We start from the raw sequence: 14922 nt of genomic DNA on the forward strand, positions 1-14922 counted from the left end.
GTCCAATGGCTCAATAGATGTTTAAAGATTCGTGTCCACATGGTTCCATGTTTGGATATCATATAAAGATATTGCATAGGGTATATAACACGATGAGCACATGTATGTGAACATGAATACCAAGCTTAATTGTAATTAAATTTCTTTTAAGAATCTAAATAAAACTCATGATAACACATGATATTCATATTTACGTTTCTTGATCACTTGTAAAGTTTATGAATGAACGTTCCGTCTTGGGATGGAGTTCTTGCATTTTTTAAAATGTAAACGAAGACATTTTAGGCAAACACTTATGGATGAGCGAAGCTATATAAAAATCATAATGGCATGTCATGCGCTTTTTCCAATCCCTTCGGGTTTTGCGGAAATACCAATTCTTTAAACCTATTGGCTTTCCTCTACATATAAGCAGCCGATGCTCTTTAAATGAGATTATTTCTACATAGTCAATCAACATAAAAAGACAAAAGACTACCCACGCAACAAAGAATTATGCAAAATATGAAAACGAACTATCACAACGAAGAATTCCGCAATATGAAAACGAGATGCCATCATGAAGACCTCTACGATATGAAAACGACATGCCAAGAGAGCGAAGATGTGTAGGTTGTCTAATTCTGTTTGGTCGACAAAACCGAAGCTAAAAACATCTAGTTGGCTCTAGGTGCCAGATACAATCATCGACAATGTAGTGGTCGAGCTAATTTAACTGGAGCAAGTGATGGATAGAGAAACACTTAGTTTGGGGGGGATGATAAGGAGGGTCCTGCTTGACACCTTGTGCGGGTTTGTTTGGGGGAGAGGAGGTTTTCAAATGCCAAAGCGAAACCTAGGAGAGACACTACAGATGGGTCGGGTTGATCACGTTCACGAAAGGATAAGGATGGGAATGAAGGTAGAACCCTTAATTGCATGGATAAGCATTTGGATGAAGGATAAGGTTATTGCACAAAGATGAGAACCATGCCATCAATATATAATAATAAAAACACTAATGTGGAAAAGAGGAAAAAGGGAGGTGGCAAAGGTTTTGAAGAATGACAATTTTTAAAGAAGAAAGAAGATGCTTTATGGTCCCCTTGGCTTTCCTTTTAAGTATGTAATAAGGACCTTTAAAAAAAGAACAATATAACACATTTATTTTATTCATTTAGGTGACTAAATAATAGAAGAAAGAAATGATGCTTTATGTATGTATGTATGTATCCAATTACATATACATATTTATTATTCACAAAAAGCCAGTCAGTTAAAAGAAGGATTTTTGTAAAATAAAATCCTTCTTGAAAAGGATCTTTTTCTTCAAGATTCTTTAGAAAGATTCTTTTTCACCAGGATCTAAGGGGTCAAGAAGAAGGAGGAGAAGAAGAAGAAGAAGATGGTAATGCAGGGGTTTGCTTTGTTTCTAAGGTCTACCTCCCCCCCAACTTCTTTCTCTCTCTTTTTTTTATCTAATTACACTCCCATTTTCTAACCCTAACCCTAACCCTAACCCTAATCCTAGCCCTAGCCTTAACCCAACCCTGAGTTTCTTTTTCTATATAAAAAAATGATGTTGAACAAAGTTGGGTTGAAAATTTTGTCTTCCAATAGCATATAATTATTTCATATGCTTTTGTTTTGGGCCTTAATTGGAATACCTCAGGCTCTCCCTCCCTCCCTCCCTCTCTCCCTCTCCCTCTCTCTCAGAAGGAGAAGAAGGTAGCTTGATTTTTTGTTTGTAAATTGAAGATAATTTCCGAGGACATTTAAACAGTCTGACATGGATTTCGTTCCTTGTCTCTGTTTTTCTCAATGATTGAAAACACAAAATTCACTCTGACTTTGAATAGGATTCAAGCACAGAAAATTAGGGTTCTTTCTGTTCTCTCCATCCCTCTCTCTAGGGTTTTGAATAAGGAGAAACGTTTTATTGATTTACTCAGTTTTTTTTATTTATAATTTTTGCTTCTTCTTCTTCTTCTTCTTCTTCCAATGGGATCATGACTTGCAGATTGAGGAGAGGATTGAGTGAACATCTGAGGTTATTGGCAGCTATGACAATGTCGTCTGGTGAGATCTCAGTGCTCCCACATGTAATAAGGCCCTGTCTGATCTCAAGCCCTCTCTCTGCTTCTGATGCAGCATCAGCAACAGCAGATGAGCTCTCCACTACAATCTCTGCCTACAGTTATCTGCAGCAATCCAAGAGAACCTACATGAATTCCAACGAGTCCTCATATAAGAACCATTTGATGCCTTCAAGTGCTGCAGGAAAGCCATGGCCCTTCAGACACCATGTGGATCAATCTACTACACCCTGCACCACAAATCATCAATACCATTCAAGGTTTCAAAAGGTTCATCAATTTCATCTCCTGTTCTTATTCTGTTTTGTCATTATATATATATATATATATATATATATATATATATATTCAGATGAATGCACCACAAATGCTCAATATCATTCAAGGTTTCAAAAGGTTCATTAATCATCTCCTGTTCTTATTCTGTTTTGTCATTATACATACATACATACATACATACATACATACATACATACATACATACATACATACATACATATATCATTATAAATTTATATGCATACATACATACATACATACATATGTATGTATGTATGTATTCAGATGAATGCATTGTTTCAGCAATATGTGGTTATATGATGGGAGACCCTAGAACCTAAAACATCTAAAGTTCTCTTTTCCGTTTTTGGGCATATTACCCTAACCCTAAAACCTAAAACCTAAACCCATTTAAACCTTTTTTTGTGGGCAATTTTGTGTTTTTTTTTTGCAGGTATTCGCGGATGAGGAGAAGGGGATCTTGTGCTACCGCAATGGGATGGGCGAGATTATATGCGAAGGCCGAGACGAGGGCCCATATTACGAGCCGCCTCGTGAGCCAAGGTAGGGAAGATCTCTAAGATTGTTTATACTTCATTTCCATGCTATATAGATGCTGGAGATGCACATAAAACCATGGCCAAATATATATGTATATATATATATATAGTGATTTCTGGTTAAGTCTGTATGTGAGGCTGATTTCTTGAAATGAATGAAATTGACCATGCCTCAATAATTATTGGTTTTTGTAGGGTATCTTCTGTAACTCCTTATAACATGTGCAACATCCCTGCAAATGCAATTATACACAGGGTGAAGCCAGCCTGCAGCTTGAGAGAGAGGACACAACAAGACTTGAAGACAATAGAGTTCATGGGTACCCTCTTTTGTGAGGGAAGAGATGAAGGCTAAAAAACCTGAAATTCCAATCAAATATATATATATATGTAGAGTGGACCATGTAGATTGATGGATAAAAAAAACCTAATAGGGTTTCCATGGGGATGATTGCTTCATGATCTGCATATCATATAAGATATATTATGCCTAGTAATGTCAATATTTGTAACATGTACACGCAATTTGAAGCTAATCAAATCTTTGTAATTGTGTGTCGAAAGAGCAAATTGTCATTGTTTTTAAATTTAAATCAAGAATACCTTATCCAGTAGCGCCTGTAGCTCAGTGGATAGAGCGTCTGTTTCCTAAGCAGAAGGTCGAAGGTTCGACCCCTTCCTGGCGCGCCCCATTTTTACATTATTATTATTTCTTTATCTAATTCTTTTGGGTCTCATCAAGGCAAATTTTACTAATGCCTTACTTATTCATTGTGGGTCTTTCTTTCTTTCATTTGCAAGGTGAATTTACTGCATTTGAATTATGGGAACAATGCATTCAAAGTCACTTTAGGGTCTTTCTTTGTTTCATTTCTATGTGAATTAACTTATTTCAAACTATTGGAGCGATCCATGGAAGTGTTTTATTTGGGGTCTTTCATTCATTGCAATGCGGATGAAGGAAGAAGGTTTAGGGTTTACGTTCATTACAATGTGAATGAATGAAGGGTTTCAAACTATGGGAGCAATCCATGGAAGTGTTAGGGTTTAGTTTAGGTTCATTGCAATGTGAATGAATGAAGTTTTTCCAATTGTGGGAACAATCCATGTAAGTGTTTTTATTTGGGGTCTTTCGTTCATTGCAATGTGGATGAAGGGAGGTTTTCAAACTATGGGAACAAATCCATGCAAGCAAGCAATAACCTCGAGGAGTTTTTATGTACCAATTGGGAATCTAGTTCTACATTCGCAATCATCGAGAATGAGTTTTACCACATTGTGATGCAAATATAACGATCATATTCTTCTAAAGTTCTAGATATTTAGTGATTCTTTTGAAAGTTTCAGTAGCCAAACCAAACGAGCTTTTCTTATTGTTCAACTTTGTTCATAGCATTATGTGCTTAATTTCTATCACATTTCATCAATTTGCTTGACTAATGATTGTCTTGTATGAATGGTGGTGATAATTTGTTGTCATTGTTGCATGTGCACAAAGAACACATCCATAATTTCATTGTAGATGGCTATATCCATAATCTAAGTATAGTTAAACATGGTGAAACTATTGAACAAGCTTCACAATTGAGATGAACACTTAATGCCAATTCCATACCTTTATTAATGCTTGGTATAGTGCTTGACCAAGTAAGAAAACCAATCACACATGTCGATTGACCTAGTGATTGAATGAGTGTTTGTGGGTCCATACTAGTGAACAATTGAGTCAAGTTTATAATTCCTTTCACATGTATTCACACTCTTTGATATAAACCATGAGAATGCATTGTGTTTTTATGTGGCCATTATTTGCGTTATAAGATAGAAAACAAGTTGGTTAATGATAGAAAATAACATTCATTAACACATTAGAATTGCATGTTGTTGTTATGGGGTGTGCTTTACCTATTTTAAAACAAAGTTTTTGCTTTGAAATATGTGCACCTCATGGGCAAGAACAAAATTCATGTAAATGTGTGCATCTCAATGACAACCATCATGTAAATGTGAACAAAATTTCCACAATTTAGTGAAGTTATTCACATTAAAATTCTTCCTTAGGAGATACATCTCCAAGAACTTTGTATGCATTGTCTTGTATCTTCTTATAATGTGAACCTATTGGCATTAAAATTGTACATAAATCCAACTTTGATTCAAATATGGTACTAGGTATTACTTCTCACCTAATTAGATCGGATGTGTTAACCCAACTATTATAGAACCTATGGTGATCTTTATGGCAATGCATATGTATATCTGGAGTTCGAGGCCCGTTCTAGTTCCAAAGGCATGTATCCCCCCAAATTAATCGAACTATTATTGGAGAATAATCAAAGAAACAACCCCAAGTTTCCTTTTATATTTCCAAAGGCCATTGCATCTAGTTTGCGTTACCTCATTAATTACCCTTGATCAAATTTAAATGGCAATTACAGTTTATGTGGCATGGCATGTTTTCACCTGTGCATCAAATGTTGTCGATCAACCCAATGTGTCGGGCAAATTATCCATGTGCTATTCGAACAAATACGTGAACAACACACTTGTGTAATGCAATATAATTGTGAATTCGGGTGGCTACAAGGTGGAATTGTCTTCACCGATTGCCTATGCGGGATTTGGCTTAAGGGCATATGGGGAAAATAATGGAAGCTTGGGGGCATGTGGGGGAGGTACTAGAAATTTGGGGGCATATGGGGGAGATAATAGAAGCTTAGGGGCACTTAGAGGAAATAAGATAAATGTAGGGGCATTTGGGGAAATAAGAGAAATTTAGGGGTACAATTTGGTTGATTTGACTGATTTGGGAAGAAAGCCTGCTAAAAAAGAAGTGGTAACCCTAGTTAAGGTTCTGGATTAACCCTAAACCCTAGTTAAGGTTCTGCATTAGATAGAACTAACTCATTCATCAGTAGTAGTAATAGTAGGGTATGGCATAGCCAGAATCATGAGAACCAGAGCCAGAACTGTAATGAGGATCGGAATCGTAAGAATCTGAATCCGAATAATCAGAGGAGGAGCCGTCCCAATGATCGGACTCTGCATCCGTTTGAGGATCGGAGGAGTGCAATGCCGACAAAAGTGCAGGTATGCGGCGGAAGCAGATCCATGAGGATGTGGCGATGGAGATTGTGGCGCAGAAGCAGGAGGGGAGGAACATGGCCTCTTTCTCTCTGTTGTGTATACAGTGATGTATGTGAATAATTAACAATAATTTATCAGAAACATATAATTAATCTCGTGTAGATATATCATATCTGTGAGTAATTAATGTTGGGGCCTGTCCACTCAAGTGGAGCCCACAATGTTAAGTCGGCTAAACGCCGAATTCAACTTAAAACTAATTAGTTACATTTATATATATATATATATATATGTATGTATGTATGTTTCCTCTTTTTCTTTTTGTATGTTTTTGGGCGTGTGTCTTTTTTGTTTTGTTTTGTTCAGGTGTGAAAACATATTCGAAAAAGGACGTTGCCCTACAAGGCTGAGGGAAGAGGGGCAGACGCAAAAAAAAAACGGTTACAACAAAAAGAGAGTGCAGAAAAAAGGAAAAAAAAACAGAGAATATAGAAGTGTGATACAATCTGATTTTGTGAGTGAAAAACAGAGAGTAAACTGAGAGGGAAGTCTTCGAGAAAGACAGAGAAAAATAGAGAAAAACGAAGTGCATAAGAAAACATATCTAAGAGGCTGAAAACAGAGATTCGACAAAAAGAGGTGTGTAAGAAGACACAAGAAATCAGAAGTGAACAAGTGAACAAGTGTGAGAGCTCGAGAACAAGGTGATCGAGAACGAGAACTCGTTGCAAGTGTAAAGACGGAGATCTAGTGAGGTGTTGTTTGGACCACAACAACTCTTCCGTTTGCTCGTAACAGGTTTACTTGTTTGTGTTTCTTTTGGGTTTTTCTTTTGGTCGTTTATCTTATTTGGTAGGGTGAACATTGTATCCAAGGCGGTAGCCTTGAAATATAAGTGCATATCTCTAGAGTAAACTCTTGAGGCTATATACGCCTTGTACACTCAGAAATTAGTGAATTTGTTTTGGAACCTAAGGTTCCCGTGGTTTTTCCCAATTTTTGGGTTTTCCACGTTAAAATTTGGTGTACTCTCTTTTTGTGTTGTGGTGTTGTTTATTTCGATTCTTGAGTTGGTATTACGAATCATCCCGATTCCGCTCCATATCCCTATCAAGTGGTATCAGAGCGAGGTTCATACCCTCCGCAAAGACTTGGAATATGGATGAATCATTAGGGGGGATGATTAAATTAACGGGATCCAACTACTCCATTTGGAGATCTAAAATGAGAGACATGTTGGTGTGTAAAGACATGTATCTACCCGTACTACATGGTCAAAGCAAACCTGAAGACATAAATGCATCAACTTGGGATGCAATGCATCTAAAAACAACATCATATATACGTTGTTTCATAGACATGAGTCTATATAACAATTTTGTAGATGAAACCAAGGCACACGAACTATGGGGGAAAATAGAAACCATGTTTCAGACTAAAAATGCCTTGAATAGGGTCTCGGTGTTTAGGAAACTTGTAAGACTTAGATACCAAGATGGCTCTAGTATGGCAGAGCATCTTAACACTTTTCAAGGACTTGTAAGTCAAACAATCTCCCTAGAAATACCTTTAGCACATGAGGTGTTGACTCTTTTGTTGTTAGGCTCTCTCCCAGATAGTTGGGAAACCCTTGTCGTGACGCTTGGGACCGCAACACAATATAAGGAGCTAACATTGGATTCGCTCAAATCGAATCTTTTGCATGAAGAAGCACGACGAAAGGAGCGTGAATCTAATAATGAGGAAGCCTTGCTCATAGAAAAGAATCCTGATAGGGGAAGACGCCATACTCGGGGTCCACAAGGTCATAGAAATAATGATGAGGGGAGGTCAAAATCTAGAGGTAGGAAAGACTTCAAGAAAGACTTCACGTGTCGTTATTGTGGTGGTCCAAACCATTATGAGAGAGACTGTTGGAAGAAAAAGAAAGACCAAAAGAAAGGAACCACCGACAATAAGAGCAATGACCCCACTACAGCCACTTGTGATGGCGACATTGTCATTGCATGTGATGATGCGTGTGTTAGCTTAGCATGCCAACAAACTGATTGGATTATTGACTCGGGAGCCTCGTATCACATTACTCCATATCGAGAGATGTTCTCGACATATGTCGGTGGTGACTTTGGTAAAGTCAAGATGGCGAACCACGGCATAACAGAGGTTGTTGGCATGGGAAATATAATTCTAACCACGGACACGGGTTGCAAACTAGTATTAAATGATGTTAGGCATGTACCGGACATTCGGCTGAATATTATTTCAGCCGGTAAGCTTGATGATGAGGGTTACACAAATTCCTTCGGTGAAGGAAAATGGAAGCTCATAAAAGGCTCGCTAGTATTAGCAAGATGCCTAAAACAGAATTCTCTCTACGTAATGCGTGCTATGGTGTCCAATGGGGAGGTGAATGTAGCCGATAAGGAAGTTCCCATTGAATTGTGGCACAAGAGACTTGGGCACATGAGTCAAAAAGGACTCGAGGTGCTAGCTAGAAAGAACATCCTACCTGAGATAAGAGGTATGCACTTAGAAACTTGTGTTGATTGCTTGGCCGGCAAACAACACAGAGTTGCCTTTCAACATCTGCCCCCAAAAAGAAAATCTCAGCCATTGGAATTGGTGCACACGGACTTGTGCTATATGAAAGATAGAACTCTTGGGGGAGCATTGTACTTTGCCACATTTATCGATGACTTCTCGAGGAAGTTGTGGTGCTTTGCATTAAAGACTAAAGATCAAGTGTTTGAAATCTTTAGGAACTTTCATGTAAGTGTGGAAAGAGAAACAGGAAGAAAGCTAAAATGTATCCGTGCCGATAACGGCGGTGAATATCAGGGACGATTTGAGGAATATTGTCATGAGCATGGTATTAGACTAGAGAGAAGTGTCCCGAAAACACCTCAGCACAATGGCGTGGCTGAGAGGATGAATAGGACAATTTGTGAACGGATAAGATGCATGCTATCCCATTCAAAATTACCGAAATCTTTTTGGGGTGAAGCAATGAGGACTGCCGTTGACCTCATTAATCTGTCCCCATCAATCCCTTTGGATGGTGATGTACCCGAAAGGGTTTGGACAGGTAAGGAGGTGTCATACAAACACTTAAGAGTGTTTGGTTGCAAGGCTTATGTCCACATCCCAAAAGATGAAAGATCCAAGCTTGATGACAAATGCAAACCATGCATATTTTTGGGATACGGCCATGAGGAATTCGGCTATAGACTTTATGACCCAATAGAGAAAAAGGTCATTAGAAGCAGGGATGTGGTATTCCTTGAGGATCAGACCTTACAAGATCCGGAGCCGAATGAAATGCCGAATCTCACCCCTGATTTTTCAGTCACTGAACACCCAATGCCTGCCCCAGACACACAAGGTCATGGGGGAGATACCGAGGAGTATGATGATATGGCTGATGATGCAGCCAACGATGATGACGGGCAATATCATGACCATCATACTCTAGGTGACAATTCAGCAGCTCCTCCGGAAGAAGAAGAGGTTAGAAGGTCTATGAGACAAAGAAGACCTTCTACTAGATACAGCCCACATGAATATGTGATGCTTTCAGATGGAGGAGAGCCAGAAAGCTTTAGAGAAGCTATGGCAAATGATCATAAGGAGGAATGGCTTGACGCCATGAATGATGAGATGAAGTCTTTGCTAGACAATCACACTTATGATCTTGTAAAGCTGCCTAAGGGCAAGAGAGCGCTGAAAAACAAATGGGTTTACAGGCTCAAGACTGAGGAACATTGCTCACAACCAAGATACAAGGCAAGATTGGTTGTGAAAGGGTTCAGCCAGAAAAAGGGAATTGATTTCGAGGAGATTTTCTCACCAGTGGTGAAGATGTCCTCGATCAGAGTTGTACTTGGGATCGCAGCTAGTCTCGATCTGGAAGTTGAGCAGCTTGATGTAAAAACCGCCTTCCTCCATGGCGATTTGGAAGAAGAGATTTACATGGATCAACCCGAAGGATTCAAAGTCAAAGGTAAGGAAAACCTGGTATGCAAGTTAAATAAGAGCTTGTATGGCCTAAAACAAGCTCCTAGACTTTGGTACAAAAAGTTTGACTCTTTTATGCTGAACCATGGGTATAATAGAACAAACACAGACCATTGTGTGTTTGCTAAGAAATTCCCAGATGGGGATTTTGTCATTTTGCTCCTGTATGTTGATGATATGTTGATCGTTGGTCAAGACACCAACAAGATTGAGAATCTGAAAAAGGAACTCAGCAAATCTTTTGCAATGAAAGACTTGGGACCAGCCAAGCAAATCCTTGGGATGAAGATAACCAGGGACAGGGCAAATAAAAGACTTTGGCTATCTCAAGAAAAGTACATTGAGAAGGTACTTGAGAGATTCAACATGGCTAAGAGTAAACCGGTCAACACTCCACTCGCGGGCCACTTTAAACTTAGCTCAGCTCAATGCCCTACGAGTGATGAAGAGCAAGAAGAAATGACACAAATACCATATGCCTCTGCAGTCGGCAGTTTAATGTATGCTATGGTATGCACGAGGCCGGACATTGCTCACGCAGTTGGTGTAGTGAGCCGTTTCCTCTCAAACCCTGGAAAAGATCATTGGGAAGCAGTGAAATGGATCTTGCGATATCTGAGGGGTACCTCAAGAGTCTGTCTAAAATTTGGTGAGAACCAAACTATATTAGATGGATATACAGATGCCGATATGGCTGGTGATGTTGACTCCAGAAAGTCTACATCTGGTTACCTAATGATCTTTGCAGGGGGAGCAGTCTCTTGGCAATCGAGATTGCAAAAATGTGTGGCATTATCCACAACGGAGGCCGAGTATATTGCTGTCACAGAAGCTAGTAAGGAATTGTTATGGCTAAAGAAATTCCTACAAGAGTTGGGGCTGACTCAAGAAAAATACATCTTGTATTGTGACAGCCAAAGTGCTATACACTTAAGTAAGAACTCTTCCTTTCATTCCAAGTCAAAACACATAGATGTTAGATACCATTGGATTAGAGATGTGCTTGAAGAAAAGCAAATGCACATTGCAAAGATTCACACAAATGAGAATGGTTCTGACATGATGACAAAATGTTTGTCAAGGGAGAAGCTTGAAGTTTGCAAACAAAAGGCAAACCTAGTTGTGCCTCCCACTTGAGATGGAGGGGGAGAATTGTTGGGGCCTGTCCACTCAAGTGGAGCCCACAATGTTAAGTCGGCTAAACGCCGAATTCAACTTAAAACTAATTAGTTACATTTAAATATATATATATATATATGTATGTATGTATGTTTCCTCTTTTTCTTTTTGTATGTTTTTGGGCGTGTGTCTTTTTTGTTTTGTTTTGTTCAGGTGTGAAAACATATTCGAAAAAGGACGTTGCCCTACAAGGCTGAGGGAAGAGGGGCAGACGCAAAAAAAAAACGGTTACAACAAAAAGAGAGTGCAGAAAAAAGGAAAAAAAAACAGAGAATATAGAAGTGTGATACAATCTGATTTTGTGAGTGAAAAACAGAGAGTAAACTGAGAGGGAAGTCTTCGAGAAAGACAGAGAAAAATAGAGAAAAACGAAGTGCATAAGAAAACATATCTAAGAGGCTGAAAACAGAGATTCGACAAAAAGAGGTGTGTAAGAAGACACAAGAAATCAGAAGTGAACAAGTGAACAAGTGTGAGAGCTCGAGAACAAGGTGATCGAGAACGAGAACTCGTTGCAAGTGTAAAGACGGAGATCTAGTGAGGTGTTGTTTGGACCACAACAACTCTTCCGTTTGCTCGTAACAGGTTTACTTGTTTGTGTTTCTTTTGGGTTTTTCTTTTGGTCGTTTATCTTATTTGGTAGGGTGAACATTGTATCCAAGGCGGTAGCCTTGAAATATAAGTGCATATCTCTAGAGTAAACTCTTGAGGCTATATACGCCTTGTACACTCAGAAATTAGTGAATTTGTTTTGGAACCTAAGGTTCCCGTGGTTTTTCCCAATTTTTGGGTTTTCCACGTTAAAATTTGGTGTACTCTCTTTTTGTGTTGTGGTGTTGTTTATTTCGATTCTTGAGTTGGTATTACGAATCATCCCGATTCCGCTCCATATCCCTATCAATTAACAATAATTTAATCAGAAACAACTACATAATCATGTGTAGATATGTACTGTTTGTGAATCATTAACAATCATTTCCTCAGAAACAAATACATAATCATGTGTAGATATATATACTGTGTATGAATAATTAACTATGATTAATCAGAAACAAATAATTAATTAATCAGAACCTAATATAAATAAATAACCTAAAATGAATTAATTAAATAGAAAAGAAATATATACTTAGTAATCATTCATTAGTTAAAAAGTAAAAATATTAAACCAATAAATAAATAGTTGAAATTAAATCATCAGAAATAAATACATATGTAGATAGTTAAAATATTAAAGTAAAAGTAAAAAAATAGTTGAAAATAAACAATTAAAAATAAGTAATAAACAATCAAGATTAAATAGTTTTGTAAGTACATTGCGTCTCTTTTTATAGCTTTTCTTTTTTTGCTTTGCTGCGTTTTTGCGTTTTGTTTTGCTGCTTTTTGCCCAAAAGAGAGAAGGGGCTTTTCCACTTCAAGAAAAGCAGAACACATTCTTCACAACACATTTAACTGCCTCTTTCTCGTACCATGTGGTTGACGCATTATGGCCGGGTGAGCGGATGGTCTTTTGCAATGTGATGTATATGATATCAGATGAAAGAATTCACCCTCAGGAATGCATGAGGTTCGCACCGAAACTAGTTTCAACATTAGGGAAGCAAATGTTGAATACCTGTTCTTGGTAGTATTCATTCATAAGTGGGCAATGGTGGGTCTAATTGGAACTTTGCACAAAAATATCTAACAATTGGAAGGGTGGTGTGCCCAAGTAACGAACTTCGAGTTGATCTATAGGATGCTGTCTGACAATGTAGTTTCATTTATTCGTGTGATGGCTTGGAATATGTTGTGCAAGTGATCATGGATCTATAGAAGTTTTTGTCCCTTGTTGCCTTTAAACTACTTCATGGGTGAGGTTTGAACGATTTCAAGCACAAGGTCATATGGGTTAAACGACCTTTGTGTGGGAAAATGGAATATGAAATAAATATATTCAACTGAAAAAGTGAACTCCAGGGGGTCCCCATCATCAAATACTGGCATAAAACAATTTGCATGGTCTTCATGTCATATATAGCCTTTGAGGGAATTGTTAGATAAGCTCTATATCATATGAGTTGGACACCCAAGGGAGAACTAGGATGCCTAATCGTGGGTGTGGCAAAAAATAGGTGATATCTTGGTATGGTAAATGGCCACAACATTGGGCATCTTAAAACCAAGGTCCAACATCTTTGAAAGAAATATCATTGTAAGATAAGCACATTAAAGTCATAGACCACTTCATATATTGGGATTCATCGAAGCATCAAGCAATTATATGTTCGATACGGCATATTCCAATTTAACAATAATCAAATACAAGTTATTCTAAACACAGGCCGCTAACTGATCAACAAGAATCGGAAGAGTCCACAAGAGCGGTGCTAAATGTGGTGTCACTACATTCTTGTAAGTTTGTAACTAATGATGTGAATTGTCTAGCTCATCAAGAAGAGACTAACTAGAAGTGTGTAGAAGGTTTGTTAAGTAAGTAACAACTAGAAGTGTGTAGAAGGTTTGTTAAGTAAGTAACGACTAGAAGTGTGTACTATGTAGCTCATCGACGTGAGAGTGACTAGGGAAGTGTCTAGAAGTTTGCTAAGTAGGCAGGTAGAGATATTTCGATATATCCCACATAGAGAGGACAGTTGGAGAGTGTCCTATAAATAAAGACGGAGATCTGACTTTCAATTCATACCTTTCTCTGCCTTTTGGCTAAGATCAAGTGTAGTATCTGTTCTTATCAGTTTAATATCTGATACGTGGTCTATAAGGCCACATGATATTAACCTAATTTCTTTCATGGGGGCAGATCTCGCTCGAGGCTGCTTGCTGTCTCTGAGAGCTGCTTGCTGTCTCTGAGAGCTGCGTGCGTCGCCTTGGTCTTGCACTGTCGCCAAGGTCACACAGGCGTACCCCCCCTTGCCTATTCTTGAACAGCTTTCAATTGAAGGAGAAGGTGAAAGTTTTTTAATCGAAGATATGGAAATCTTTGAATGGAATGATGAATTTCAATTGAAAGATTAACATGGTAATCTTTCAATCGAGGTATAATATGAGAATCTTTCAAGTGATTAATAATATTGCGTACTTCTCAATAAGATCTTTGATGAGATCTTCATAGACATTCCTGTTATGGTGAATGATCACCTTGTTCATGAGTAGAGAGGCCACACAGTCCAGAGCAAGAAGTAAAAGAAACTTCTCATGCGAATGATATGAGTTAATCGAGCAGAGACCACATGAAAGAGCTGTGCGTTTCTGTGAATGTCATGCGTCTGTCATACATCGTGGTTGTAGCAGTTCATAGGAGGACTTTTACTTAAACTGATTCTCAGACCTAAATGCAGTTCTGATGCATGATTCTCATACATAAATGCATGGTTCTCTGTAATCTTTCTCTTTTCTCAGGCGATGGTAAAGAGTTTGAAGTGTCTGGGCAGGCAATGAAGACTCGTGTGGCCTCTGATCAGAGATGGGAAGCGTTGAATTACAGAATTTGTTGAGTTATCTTTTGAAGAAGGGTGAGGGTTTAGGCCCTAGGGTAAATCGTCTTCTAAAACCAATATTGTCCCATGAGACAAATGATCACTAGAAAGGATGTGTTCCCATTGCCCAATTATAAAAAGAAAAAGAAGGAAGTATTAAAGGCCAAATAATGGGATTAAAGATGAAAGGGGAATATAAATAAAAAAGTATTACAGCGTGATATAAAAGTGTGATAGGATGTGCTCCCAATCATA

At 38.3% G+C, this 14922-nt stretch overlaps 1 protein-coding gene, 1 long non-coding RNA gene, 1 other non-coding gene and 1 pseudogene across 3 annotated transcripts; all 4 read left to right on the forward strand.

Moving 5' to 3' along the window:
• Positions 1 to 1962: 1962 nt before the first annotated feature.
• LOC147852044 (uncharacterized) lies at positions 1963 to 3348 on the forward strand. Its single transcript, XM_087333770.1, has 3 exons — positions 1963 to 2345; positions 2809 to 2918; positions 3110 to 3348. The coding sequence occupies exons 1-3, from the start codon at positions 1989 to 1991 to the stop codon at positions 3267 to 3269; spliced, it is 627 nt and encodes a 208-aa protein (XP_087189896.1). The 5' UTR covers positions 1963 to 1988; the 3' UTR covers positions 3270 to 3348.
• Positions 3349 to 3528: 180 nt separating this feature from the next.
• On the forward strand, positions 3529 to 3601 carry TRNAR-CCU (transfer RNA arginine (anticodon CCU)). Its single transcript has one exon. It is a non-coding gene; the product is annotated as a tRNA-Arg (tRNA).
• Positions 3602 to 3730: 129 nt separating this feature from the next.
• Positions 3731 to 4341, forward strand: LOC147852046 (uncharacterized). The gene is made up of 2 exons (XR_015531427.1): positions 3731 to 3953; positions 4107 to 4341. It is a non-coding gene; the product is annotated as an uncharacterized LOC147852046 (long non-coding RNA).
• Positions 4342 to 13873: 9532 nt separating this feature from the next.
• Positions 13874 to 14100, forward strand: LOC147852047 (U2 spliceosomal RNA; annotated as a pseudogene).
• Positions 14101 to 14922: the final 822 nt, after the last annotated feature.

The sequence above is a fragment of the Azolla caroliniana genome, unplaced genomic scaffold (assembly GCF_043228905.1).
Source record: "Azolla caroliniana isolate FFs.n. ecotype wild unplaced genomic scaffold, voAzoCaro1.0.p SCAF_18, whole genome shotgun sequence".
NCBI classification, from domain to species: Eukaryota; Viridiplantae; Streptophyta; class Polypodiopsida; order Salviniales; family Salviniaceae; genus Azolla; species Azolla caroliniana.

Coding starts and splice junctions, on each gene's coding strand:
- LOC147852044 (XM_087333770.1), top strand. CDS start 1,989: ATGACTTGCAGATTGAGGAGAGGATTGAGTGAACATCTGAGGTTATTG. Junction 2,346..2,808: donor ACCATTCAAGGTTTCAAAAG/GTTCATCAATTT, acceptor TTTTTTTTGCAG/GTATTCGCGGATGAGGAGAA. Junction 2,919..3,109: donor GAGCCGCCTCGTGAGCCAAG/GTAGGGAAGATC, acceptor TGGTTTTTGTAG/GGTATCTTCTGTAACTCCTT.